Source organism: Manis javanica, chromosome 3, assembly GCF_040802235.1.
Source record: "Manis javanica isolate MJ-LG chromosome 3, MJ_LKY, whole genome shotgun sequence".
NCBI classification, from domain to species: domain Eukaryota; kingdom Metazoa; phylum Chordata; class Mammalia; order Pholidota; family Manidae; genus Manis; species Manis javanica.
In genome coordinates, this window is record NC_133158.1 from 60648700 (window position 1) to 60662337 (window position 13638).

At 39.5% G+C, this 13638-nt stretch overlaps 1 protein-coding gene across 1 annotated transcript; it reads right to left on the bottom strand.

Annotated features, from left to right (window-relative positions):
* Positions 1-6764: 6764 nt before the first annotated feature.
* NDUFB4 (NADH:ubiquinone oxidoreductase subunit B4) lies at positions 6765-13043 on the bottom strand. The gene is made up of 3 exons (XM_017645427.3): positions 12820-13043; positions 8583-8729; positions 6765-6883 (listed from the first exon to the last, which is right to left on the bottom strand). Exons 1-3 carry the CDS (start codon positions 12997-12999, stop codon positions 6821-6823), a joined length of 390 nt encoding a protein of 129 aa, XP_017500916.1. The 5' UTR covers positions 13000-13043; the 3' UTR covers positions 6765-6820.
* Between the last annotated feature and the right edge of the window lie 595 nt (positions 13044-13638).

The window sequence follows — 13638 nt, forward strand, 5'->3', positions numbered from 1 at the left end:
AGAGATGTTGGCCTCATCAAATGAGTTTGGGAGAATTCCTCCTCTTCTACTTTTTGGAAAACTTTGAGGATGGGTATTAGGTCTTCACTAAGTGTTTGATAATTTCAGCAGTGAAACCACCTGGTCCAGGAGTTTTGTTCTTAGGTAGTTTTTTGATTACCAGCTCAATTTTGTTGCTGGTAATTGATTTGTTCAGATTTTCCGTTTCTTCCTTGGTCAGTCTTGGAAGATTGTATTTTTCTAGACAGTTGTCCATTCCTTCTAGGTCATCCAGTTTGTTAGCATATAATTTTCCATAATATTCTCTCATAGTTCTTTGTATTTCTGTGGTGTCTGTTGTGATTTTTCCTTTCTCATTTCTGATTCTGTTTATGTGTGCAGACTCTCTTTTTTTCGTGACGAGTCTGGCTAGGCATTTATCAATTTTGCTTATTTTCTCGAAGCAGCAGCTCTTGCTTTCATTTATACTTTCTAATATTTTATTCTTCTCTATTTTATTTATTTATGCTCTAATCTTCATTTTATTCCTCCTTCTACTGACTTTGGGCCTCATTTGTTCTTTTTCTAGTTTCATTGTGAGTTTAGACTGCTTATATGGGATTGTTCTTCTTTCCTGAGGTAGGCCTGTACTGCAATAAACTTTCCTCTTAGCATGGCCTTGGCTACATCCTACAGATTTTCTATGGTGTTGAATTATTGTTGTCATTTGTCTCCATATATTGTTTGATCTCTGTTTCTATTTGGTCATTGATCCATTGGTTATTTAGGAGTATGTTGTGAAGCCTCCATGTGTTTGTGTGCTTTTTTGTTTTCTTTGTGTAATTTATTTCTAGTTTCATACCTTTGTGGTCAGAGAAGCTGGTTGGTACAATTTCAATCTTTTTCAATTTACTGAGGCTCTTTTTGTGGTCTAGTATATGATCTATTCTTGAAACTGTTCCATGTGCACTTGAGAAAAATGTGTATCCTGATGCTTTTGGATGGAGAGTTCTGCAGATGTCTGTTAGATGCATCTGTTCTAATGTGTTGTTCAATGCCTGACTCCTTACTTATATTCTGTCTGGTTGATCTGTCCTTCGGAGTGAGTGGAGTGTTGAAGTCTCCTAGAATGAATGCATTGCATTCTATTCGCCCTTTTAATTCTGTTAATATTTGTTTCACATATGTAGGTGGTCCTGTGTTGGGTGCAGAGATATTTACAACGGTTATATTCTGTTGTTGGATTGACCCTTTATCATTATGTAATGTCCTTCTTTGTCTCTTTTGACTTTGTTTTGAAGTCTATTTTGTCTGAATCAAGTACTGCAACACCTGCTTTTTTCTATTAGTTGCATGAAATATTTTTTTCTATCCCTTCACTTTTAGTCTGTTTATGTCTTTGTGTTTGAAGTGAGTCTCTTGTAGGCTGCATGTAGTTGGGTCTTGTTTTTTAATCCATTCAGTGACTCTGTGTCTTTTGATTGGTGCATTCAGACCATTTACATTTAGGGTGATTTTCAATAGGTATGTACTTATTGCCATTGCAGGCTTTAGATTCGTGGTTACCAAAGGTTCAAGAGTAACTTCCTTACTATCTAAGAGTCTAACTTAACTCACTTAGTATGCTATTACAAACACAATCTAAAGGTTCTTTTTTTCCCCCTTTTTATTCCTCTTCCATTCTTTATATATTAGGTATCATATTCTGTACTCTTTGTCTATCCCTTGATTGACTTTGGGGTAGTTAATTTAATTTTGCATTTGACTAGTAATTAGCTCTTCTACTTTCTTTACCTCTGGTGACAGCTATTAAACCTTAGGAACACTTCCAGCTGTAACAGTCTCTCCAAAATACACTGTAGAGATGGTTTATGGGAGCTAAATTCTCTCAGCTTTTGCTTATCTGGAAGTTGTTTAATCCTGCCTTCAAATTTAAATGATAATCTTGCTGGATAAAGTATTCTTGTTTTGAGGCCCTTCTGCTTCATTGCATTAAATATATCATGCCACTCCCCTTCTGGCCTGTAAGGTTTCTTCTGAGAAGTCTGATGATAGCCTGATGGGTTTTCCTTTGAATGTGATCTTATTTCTCTCTCTGGCTGCTTTTAATAGTCTGTTGTTATCCTTTACCTTTGTCATTTTAATTATTATGTCTTGGTGTTGTTCTCCTTGGGTCCCTTGTTTGAGAGATCTGTGCACCTCCATGGCCTGAGAGACTATCTCCTTCCCTGATTGGGGAAGTTTTCAGCAATTACTTCCTCAAAGACACTTTCTATCCCTTTTTCTCTCTCTACTTCCTCTGTTACCCCTCTAATACAAATACTGTTCTGTTTGGATTGGTCACACAGTTCTCAGTATTCTTTCATTCCTAGAGATCCTTTTTTTTCTGTGCTTGGCTTCTTTGTATTCCTGTTCCCTCATTTCTATTTAATTTACCATCTCCTCCACCAAATCTAATCTGCTTTTAATACCATCCATTGTGTTCTTCAACGACTGGATCTCCATCCTAAATTCGTTCCTGAGTTCTTGAATATTTTTCTGTACCTCCATGAGCATGTTCATGATTTTTTATTTTGAAATCTCTTCCAGGAAGATTTATTAATTCAGTCTCACTCGGTCCTTTCTCTGGTGTTGAGATTTTGAACCAGGTCCCTTTGACATTTTATTTTTTTATGTGGTGCCCTCTAGTTCCCAGAAGCTCTACTCTCTGGAGCTGCTCAGCCCCTAGAATGATGTTGGGGGTTTCAGGGGTGTGGTGCTGGTGCCTGGGGGGAGGAAAGAGCTGTTTCCTGTTTCCCGCTGTTATGCCTGTCTCCACTGCCAGAACCAGGAGCCAAACACACAGGTGTACACCTCTATGCTTTGTGTTTTTAGCTGTCATAGGTGGGGCTTCCCTCTGGCTGGCCTGACACCAGGGCAGCGGCTGCTGGTTTGCAAGCCAGGTGCAGGTTAGCCGGGAGGAAGACACAGCAGGCTGCATATCACAGTGGGGGCCTTGGAGTTGCGTAGCCAGCCAGGGGGATGGGGTGCCTGAAGATTAAGTTCTCAACCTGCTGGGCAGAGCACACCCAATTTTGTCTACTTGTCCTTTCTCCTTAGCAGTAAGCTCTGTACAGTCTTTGCCCCTTAGCAGTCTTCTCACTGTTACAAAGTCTCTCAGACTGCCCACGCAGATCAGCTGGATATGAATTCCTATTTTCCACAAGCAGCTGGAATCTCCATCTCTCCTGATATTCTGCCTGTCTTAACTTTCCAACCCCACTAATCACCAAAGCACCATGCAATGTAGGTTCATGCTCCCAGAGCAGATCTACAGGGCTAGGTATTCAGCAGTCCCAGGCCTCCACTCCCTCCCCACTCTGTTTCTCTTCCTCCTGCCAGTGAGCTGGGGTAGGGAAAGGGCTTGGGTCCCCCTGGGTCACAGCTTTGGTATGTTACCCCTTTTCATGAGGTCTGCTCTTTTCTCCAGGTGTATGCAGTCTGGTGCAGCCTTCTTTCCTGTTGCTCTTTTTGGATTAGTTGTATTAATTATATTTTCATATTATATGTGGTTTTAGGAGAAGGTCTCTGTCTCACCTCTCATGCTGCCATCTTTAATCCAATCTCCTAATCATTAAATTCTTACAAGTGCACTGTTCAATGATTCTCAATGTTAAAAAAGGTTTTAAATTTCTGATTATATCTCTCTGGGTACTGCCTTCTTTCAAAGTTTAGGCACCAAAGATACACTGCAAGTAATTCCACTCCTAGGAATTTACCCAAAGAAAACAAAATCCCCTATTTGAAAAGATATATGCACTCTTTGTAATAGCCAAGGTATGGAAGCAACCTAAGTGTCCATCTCGATAAATGGATAAAGAAGATGTGGTACATGTATACAATGGAATATTATTCAGCCATAAAAAGAAAAGAAATCCTGCCATTTGCAAAAACATGGATGGATCCGGAGAGTATTATGCTCAGTGAAATAAGCCAGATAGAGAAAGAAAAATAGCACATGATTTCACTTATTTGTGGAATATAACAACAAAGCAAAACAGCAGCAGACTCATAATGAGAAGTGACTAGTGGTTACCAAGAAGGAGGGTTTGAAGGAGGTGGGGGTTGGGGGGAGGGGGATAAAAGGGCACAATAATTCGCAATCACAATATAAGTTTAACTACTGTGATATACATTTGAAACCAACATAACAGTGTGTATTATATTAATTATACTTCAATAAAAATTTTAAAAATTAAAAAAAGATACACTGCAAATGTTTTTTCTGTTACTAAGGTGTATTAGAATAGTGAAAGACAACTGGTAAAATCAGTATCTTTAATTTACCTTGTTTAAGCCATAAAATCATTAAGAAAAAAGGTATACTACATCAGAAAATTAGGGCAGATAACAAAATTAATATTAAGTGGTCAGACCTAAATAATAAATGAAATGCAAATTTAAAACTTTTCATCAATCAGGTTTAAAAATAATATATACTCCCCAAGATCTTAATGGGTGTCACTGTTCTAAATCATAATAACTCATATAACAATGATCTTGATAACAATGTGTTATTAGTATATCCATTTTAAAGATAAGGAAATTAAGACACTGAGAACTTAAAAAACTTTCCAGGTCCCTTCATCAGTACGGGGCAGAGCAGGGCTACAAAAGCAAGGTCAGAGAGCGAAAGTTCCAACCCTCTGATCACAAGGTTGGTTCTGGCAACACCTTACCTCGAGGTGTGGTCTCAAAGTTGCCTCATTAACAAAAGACCACTTTATAGATCTCCTCACTTAGGAAATCCCAAGGATTTTAGGAGCTTTGTGCCAGAAACAGGGACAAGGAAAACATATATTTATTATAAATCACAGTATCACAGGATTTCACTTTGATCTGAAGCTATGCCTATGTCCTGGTCATTTTGGACTTCTTGTTATGGGAATTGATTGACATAGAGGAAAAAGTGGTTTCCGTACTGGTATCACTAAGTGACCTTGATTACGAGGGGCTAGGTTGCCGCTACATACTAAGGTCAGGAAGGGATATGCCTGGAACCCAGGAGAGTCACTAGTGCACCTAGGTGCTTCCATGTCCTCTGGTAACTGTAAACAGGCAACTGCTGCCAACAAAGGTCTGTTGACGAGGCTGGCCTGGAAATGAAGGTCCTGGTGACTCTATCAAGCAAGCAATCTAGACCTGCTCCAATGATGGCCAAGGGAAGAGACATCTAGAAGGCACAGTAGGAGGAAATGCTATCAGTTATAGCCTCACACCAGTTACAACAATGTGGACTATGGCTTCTGCTACTAACCCTCATATACTGAGATTATACCTAGCCACCATCCTGAATGATATGTTACAGACTGGACTTTATGTGTACAGATCCAAGCAGCATATGGAGTGGTTGAGGAAATCATATACTTGTGCCAGCGTTGCATCCTCTTGGCCCTTCTTTTTCCTCCAATTGCTGCTGCAGATGTCAGCTGTCTGCAGGTGTGACAGGGCAATACTTACTTCAGCTGTACAGCACATCACTTGTTTTCTGCCTAGGCTTCCCTCCTCCATGCGAGATGCCTGTTAAGAGCAGTCAGCAATTCTGAGGCATGCCCATACCTGGAAGTGCAAGGGAATTTAAGTGCATAAGACAACTCATGACCAGAGAGAAGAGGAGCTAGTGGATATTCCCTTTTTCCAGGTCTGGAGCAAAAATTCTGTGTATCACAGGGCTCCTTGGGTCTCTAGTGGAATTAAACCCATTACTCTCAGAAGCCAGTAGAGCATACTCAATAGGTTTTCCCTCTATCCCCGTTTCACTCTTTCCAGTCTCCCACTCAATCTTCTTAAACTGTCTGCATACAAGCTTTTCTCTCAGGCTGTTTTGGGGTACCCTAGGCTCATACAAGGTCCAAATGAGAGAGTATTTGTGAATATGCTTTAAAAATTAAAACCTATGTATTACTGTAAATCAGCTCTACAAAGCATGATTTTCCTCCCACAGCACTTGATTTTACTCTGCCTTTGCAGACCAAACTGTCATCCAACTGTTTCAAGATGGAGATACACAGCCTGGGGTAGCTTTACTTTATTGAGCAATACTCTGTTATTTCATTTTCAACTTCATGACCTTATGAGGTAGCAGGCATTACTATCTCCATGGTATAGATGAGGAAACAGAGGCCAGATATTCCAGCTGTTAAGCTAGAACTAGGATTCTAGCCCATGCTAGACCTCCAAAGCCCATGCTCTAAACCATTTTACTTCTGTTACTCGGCATGGCCTCCCCTCTGTCTTCTCACCGTGCAATGGCCCCAATCTTGCCATACCTAACACACCTTGCCCTTCCATGTTCCTATTCTTCTCTGTCAACCCTGTCACTTTCAGAGTCTAGATCAAATGCCATCTCCCTGGACAGAACTGCTTCCCCAACAGCTTGCCTATATCACTTTCCTGAATCTCATATTTTTTACCACACTGCTATTACTTTCTGCTGCATTTACCACTGCATTTGGTGCTGACAAGAGCTTAGGTATTAAGTAGTACAAATAATGAGCAAATAGTAATTTTTGAGTGCACAGCTGTCAGAGTATGTATCCCTTAGCAACAGGGCTTACCTTTAGCTTACTGAATGTTGTAGTCTCAGCACATAGGACAATGCCTGGCTCATCAGACACTCTTGGTGAATGATTAAGTGAATGAACATGTATCTGTTTCTTCATGAAACTGTAAATTCTTACAAAGTAAAGAGTCTACAATGTCCAACAAATGTTTGAGTCAAGGTAATATTAAGAATGAGAAACTACTTAATGATTAATAGAAGATTTATTTAACTTAAGACATACAATCATCATTGCCAGACTTAGTATGAGATATTAAATGTTCGATCCAATTTTCCTTCCTGGATAAGTTTTTCTTTCCTATCCTGTATAGACAGAAAAAGAAGTACATTAAAAAAAATACATTCTGACTATGTTCATTACGGTATTATTTACAACAGCCAAGATAAGGAAACAACCTAAGTGTCCATCAATTGGTGAATGGATAAAGATATGCTATATATTTACAACAGAATACTATTCAACCATAACAAACAATGAACACTTGCTATTTCATATATACAAGCTCACTGATACAGATAACAGACTGGTCGTTGCTAAAGGGGGTCATGGGTGGGTAAAATGAGTGAAAATGTGGGGGTCAAAAGGTAAAAACTTCCAGTTATAAAATAAGTAAGTCATGGGGATGTGATGTATAGCATGGTGGCCATAGGTAACAATATTATTTATATATATATATATGTATATTGCACATTTGAAAGTTGCTGAGTAAATCTTAAAAGCCCTTATCACAAAAAAGGAAACCATTTTTTATAACTATGTATGGTGTCAGATGTTAACTAGACTTATTTGTGGTGATTATTTTGCAATATACACACACAAAAAAAAAAGTTGCTGGAAAAAAATAAAAACAATGGATTCTAACACAACACACAATACAACTCTGAAAAACATGACTGAAACCCTTCAAACCTAACCTAATTCCAGTTCCCCATTATCTAAAGCCTCAGGAGTATAGGTGAAGAAGTAGTTTAAATAAATAAAGGGACAGTGAGAAATCACTCCTATTGAAAAACCTTACCCACATTTTAGTAAGTAGAATTACATTAACCCACTAAAAAACATACATTAAAAGCAGAATGTAAATACTTTCTGGGTAATTGTGACCTGCCTTCTGTTAAGCAGATAATTTATCAGATAATCAAAATATGTGAGCTTTAACAGGAGAGTGCATTGGCTGATTTAAGGCAGAGCTAGATGACTGAGTTTCAGTCTAGACAGCAACATAAGGCCTGTAGGCTGAGGCTGGGGGTTTTGTTCCAGAGTGGTCGAGCGTCATAGTTAAGGCAGGCTTTCTCTGCAGTCATATACCCAAGCCTCTAATGGCAGGGATTCCCACCAAGCTGCTTTGCTTTTCTGTTGTTACAGTATGTGACCAACATAACTAGAATTCATGTAAAAGGGGAACACACTAAGTGACTTATATATTCTGCTAATAACCCAATAAATAGCTCTTTTTAAAACAAGTGAACTAAGAAAACTCAAGTCAAAAGTTTGCAAAGATAATATCTAAAGGTAAATCAGAATAGGAAAGTTTAACTTTTGCACATCTTCTAATGTGAAAAAGAAATTTACATTTTAAAATTACTTCTGTATTCTCTTGCTTTAATATTCACAGTATAATTTCCTTACATCATCTAAAGCAACCAGGAAAAGGCTCATGAACTAAGGTAAAGTCTGAGGCACTTTAACTGACTAATTTATTACTTTAAATTGCAGAGCAGCCATTAAATTAAATCTGGAAGGTCCAGAGACTACCATGACTTTTAATAAGGTATAGTTCCATATGAACTAAAATGATAAAGCAATAAAACCAAACACATAATTGAAACTTTCTGTTTTAACTCTTGCTGAAAAGGAATAAAGATAAAAAAGAGAGGAAATGAAGGAAGAGCAGGGGGCCACGATGGCAGAGCACTGGTGGCAATCATCAAGAGAAAGAGCTGCAGGCAGCCCAGAGGGAACCTATCCCACAAATACTAAGCACCGGGTCCTAATACTTACTCTTTCAGTTTTGAAAACGTAATACCAGAAGAAGAGGGGCCCAATTCCAAACAGAGCTCCTAAGAGTGAGGTCTTGGGAGTAGGTCTGAAATTAGGATAGACATTTGCTGATCTTGCGTAGGTCCAACGAAGCAAGGCAGGATCTTCCTAAAATTAATGAAAACAGAAAGTTACAGGCTCTTAACCAAAGCCACACTGAGATTATTTCATCAGGACTTCGGTGTGGGAATACAGGAGATGCCTTCTGTTTTTTACTACAATTAAGGATATACCCTGAATATTCCTGAAGAGCATCAGGGAAGATCTTTCATTTCTAGTATTTATTCAATAATCCTCTGATAATCTTGCTCAAATCCCTCAGAATTTAAAACACTCTTATAGCACCTTCAGCTTTATTTATTTAAGATTTAAGAATTCAAATCTTTTTAAGCTGTCAGAGAAGCCACCTTTTCTCTTTGATCATTATCATCTTTTTCTGGATTGTTTTTAGCCTCATTGTCCTTCTTGAAGTATGACCAACAGAACCATATAGTATTACTGATGAAGACAGACCTCATATACTCTATCATGCTTTATATTTGTTTCCAGAATGCTTGCTACTTCTACCACTATACTGGTCCTTCCAGGCTACAAATAAGCTGCAGGACGGGGAAGACTGAGGTATGCTAACTCTGAACTTTAGGTTTTTTTAAGTGGACTTGGCTGATATTTTAGGAGCAAAATTACTCTTTTTCACCCTATTAAAATAGCTTTGTGGAAAGGACAGGGTTGTTGTTAAAGAAAAACAAATTGTCTTGGTTAAGAAAAAAGTAATTGTCCATTTTAATATATTTATAATAGAATAACTATGTAAGAATAGCAAATCTACCCCAAACACATAATTAATTTGAATTAGCTAAATCCCCAAATGATTTTATAAAGTTATTTGCTCTAATTAACTGATAGATAAAAATAAGCAAATGAAATCAACTTTAAAACTTTAATACAAATACGCTGTACTGGAGAATATTCAAGTCCTAACTAATACATCATTATTGGTAGGACTAGAATAGTTAAACTGGATGTTCCACAGTAACATTTTAAGCCAAACTGTTTGCAGAAACAGTAAAGGTGAAGACACAAGATATAAATTCAAGGGGATGTTTGAGCTCAATGCCTGAAAGTATAAATACATCTATTCTTCTACCTATCCCTTCTGTTATTAATGTATTTGAAGGATTCCCATGATAGAATTCTCAACCTGTCAGTCACCTTTCTATCCTTTGGTATCTGCTGGATTTTTCTTCCAAGAAGACATTTCATTTCACAAAAATATCAGTATCTCCATGACTATAGTTCATTGAGCCTAGTACTGTCGGTTAAGAGAGTTTCCAAAACACACATCACAGGAGACAGTTCTTTACCACCACTCCACGCCAAAAGGACTATTGGCAGCATCTGACATGAGCACTCCTTCTTGAAAGGTCTTCACTTGACTTCCAGGGAACATACCTGCTTGGTTTTCCTAACACCCCGGTCATTCCCTCTTAGTCACTTTTGTTCTCTTCTTCCATCTCCCCAGTCTCTTACTACAGGACCTCAGACCTTGTTGGTCTTTCCTATCTACATTCACTCCCTTGATGATCTTCTCTAGTCATATGGCTTTAAATATCCACCTATAGGCTGGTGGCTCCCAGAATTATACCTCCAGCCCTAGACCTCTACCTTGAACTCCAGACATAACATCCAACTACCTGCTCAACACTGTCATGTCATATAACAGGCATGTCAAATGTGATGTATCTGAAACTGATTTCCCAATATTCCACTCCACCTCCATCCCTGCCCCTTTAGCATTCTTCTGTATTTTGGTAAAATGCAACTTGATTTTGATTGCTTGGGTCAAAAACCTTGGTGTTATCCTTGACCCCTCTGTTTCTCTACACCCCATATCCAATCTATGAGCAAACTTGATTGGTTCTACTTTGAATACATACTCGGAACTGACCACTTCTTTCCATCTCCACTGCCACCACCCTGGTAGCCACCATCAACTAAGAGATTAAATTACGGCAAAAGCCTCCTAACTAGTAGTGTCCCTGCAGTTGCTCCCCCATTGTCTCTTTTCAACTATGCAGCCAGAGAGATGTTCTTAAAATGTTAAATCCAGACTATGGGACTTCCTACTCAGTGAAAGTCCTTACAATGACCTACAAGGTCTGGTGTACTCTAGTCCCAGGTACTTTTCTGACCTCATCTCTTGCCACATCATTCTCTAGTTGGTCTCTTCACTATCTGGGGAATTAAGAGGGCACATTCCTGTCTAAGGCCCCTTCACCCAAAATGCTACTTTCCATAAGAGCTGTATGACTAGCTCCCTTGCCTCACTTCTTTCACTTTACTAAAATGTCACCTTCCATGTGAGGCCTTTCCTGGGTCGATCTAAAATGACAGATGCTCTTCCTTCCTACTATATTTTCCTAATCCTCTTCCTTGCTTTACTTTTCTTATCACTTTTCACTATCCAACATGCTAAGTGACTTAGATTTTTAATTTGTTTGTTATTTGTCTCTCCCACTGGAAGGAAAACTATGAGGACAGGGGCCTTTGCTTGCTTTGTTCTTCACTGTTACTTCAGCATCTAAAACACCCTGAGCAATCACTCAGTCACTGAATCAATCATTCTTAAAGATCAGGCAAAGAATTTCCATGTATTGATCAAGAATGATCAAGTGCTAGACACTCAATTAACAGAACCAATGACACAGGATTTTATATGACAAAATTTAAACCTCCCTGAAATTCACAGAACTAGAAAAGAGAAAATGGGGATTAAATCTCCACTCTGTCTAACTCAAGGCTTTATTCTTTTTTACTACATGATACTCTGTGGCACATCAAAACCAATCATGTAAGTACATAACAAACGTCTCTCTCCGTATCTTCCTGTGAAAAAAGGTTCTGGTTGGAAGTAGTACAACCAACTGATTAAGCAAATGCTTTCAATTACACAGACCAAGTTCAAATTCTGCTCTATGACTTATTAAGGGAGTATTACTCTATGACCTACTTATTTTTCCCATGTTGTCTTATCTGTAAAATGGGGATAGTAATAAAGCATAACTCTCTGGATAGTTGTGATATTTGACTATGTTCAGAAAGGATTCAGATAGTACCTAAACGTGGTAAATTTCCTTCTATCTTCACAACTTCCAAAATTTCCTACAGAACACCAATGCAACTGTTAGGAAAAATCTTTTTTAAAGAAGTAACACATTTGACATATTTAAAGAGCTCTGGAGCTTTTGTACAGAAAATTATCTAAAAGCACACTGGTTAAATAATAATAGCTATCAGTTTACTTGGGATATACAATGGGCCAGGAATATCACACAGACTATCTCATTTAACTTCACAGCAACTTTATAAAAACCATGGGTACTGGCATCTTACTACACTAAGACACTGACTGTAATGGGGTATGGCGGGGGACTTGATAATATGGGTGAATGTAGTAACCACACTGGATTTCATATGAAACCTTCATAAGAATGTATATCAATGATACCTTAATAAAACAACAACAACAACAAAAAAAACCATGGGTACTACCATTCCCATATGTGAAGATCAAAAAACTAAGGTTCAGAGGGCTAGAGCAAATTACAAGGTCATAAAGTTTGCAAGTATGTGGTGCCTTGGCGTCTAATTTCAAAATCCAAAGTTTCAACAAGCTGCAGGGTCTTTTAAAAGACATGAACTGAAGATACACTATATTCCCATCAAGAGGGAGCAATATTTGCAATTAACTGTTAACTGAAAAGTGTAAACCGCTTTAAACACACACACAGATTTTCTGAACTCTCCTTACAAGCCAGGTGCCGTGCCAGCGGGTCACGTGCCTTATCTCATTAATCCTAGCAGTTTCCTAAAATAGTAAGTATTATATTATCCCCATTTTTCAGACAGGAAAACAGGCTAGGCAACAGAGATGAATCACTTTCTCAAGGCTGTAAGGGATCAAGGCAGGTCTCAAACCCGGAACCTGTCCTTCCTGACCACCAAGCTCTATGCCCAAGGTCAGAGGGCTAGTGAGTAGGTCTTCTCTCCGTGCCTGGAAGAGGGCCAGTGCTAAGGCCCTGGTAGGGAACGGGGGCCGCCTGCTGCGTGGTCCCCCTTGCCAGGGCTGGGCCACCCAGCCGGAGGAGACCGCCCGGACTCCGGGCTTCGGTTCCCGCCCGGCCGGCTCCCCACTCACAATGAGCACTCGGCGGTTGGGGTCATTGTACTGAAGCAGGTACTCCCTTTTAAGCTGGGACCTTATGGCCAACCGCTCGGCTTGCGCTTTCCGGGCTTCCGAAGATACGTCGTATTCAGCTGGGTCGAGGGTAGTGGGCAAGGAGGCCAGACGCGACGGCTTATACTCGGGGAACGACATCTTGGCAGCCCGGCGCACCGACTGCGCCTGCGCAGCACTGCGGTCCGCCCCTTTATTCTGACCCTCATCCTGAGGAAGTGCGCTTGCGCGTTAACCGGACATTGAAGGTGCTGTTTGGCAGGGAACTTGGGCTCCTTTCCTCACAGCCTTTGTCCCGCGGTCCTGGCCCGTAATGGCGATCTGCGCGTGCGCAGCGTGGTTTCCGCTCGTACCCCTATTTCTCTCCCCAAACCCTGCGCCCCAGAGTCTAACGCTTGTTGCTTTTCATTAGCTTCTTTATCTCTTCTGACATCGCAGTCTATTATGTGAAGTTGAACTTTGTGGGACAGGCAGAGAAAGGAAGCGGAACTGATCGTGGAATCCTGTTTTGTTGTGGGTTCAAACAAGCTTATGTGACCTTGGACAAATCGCTTAGTGTCTCATGAATTTGCTCTTTCTTATCCTGGCGATACGTCCACATAGCAAAATTGATGTGAGGATTAAAAAGGCGAATACATGTCAAAGTGCTTTGAAAAGCATAATTACCTATCCAAAAAAAAAAAAAAAAAGAAGCTGTACATTACCACAGTGGATCCATACAACATCAGTAAAAGCTTTTTTTCATAGCACAAAATAATGTTTAATAGGAAAATGATGTTA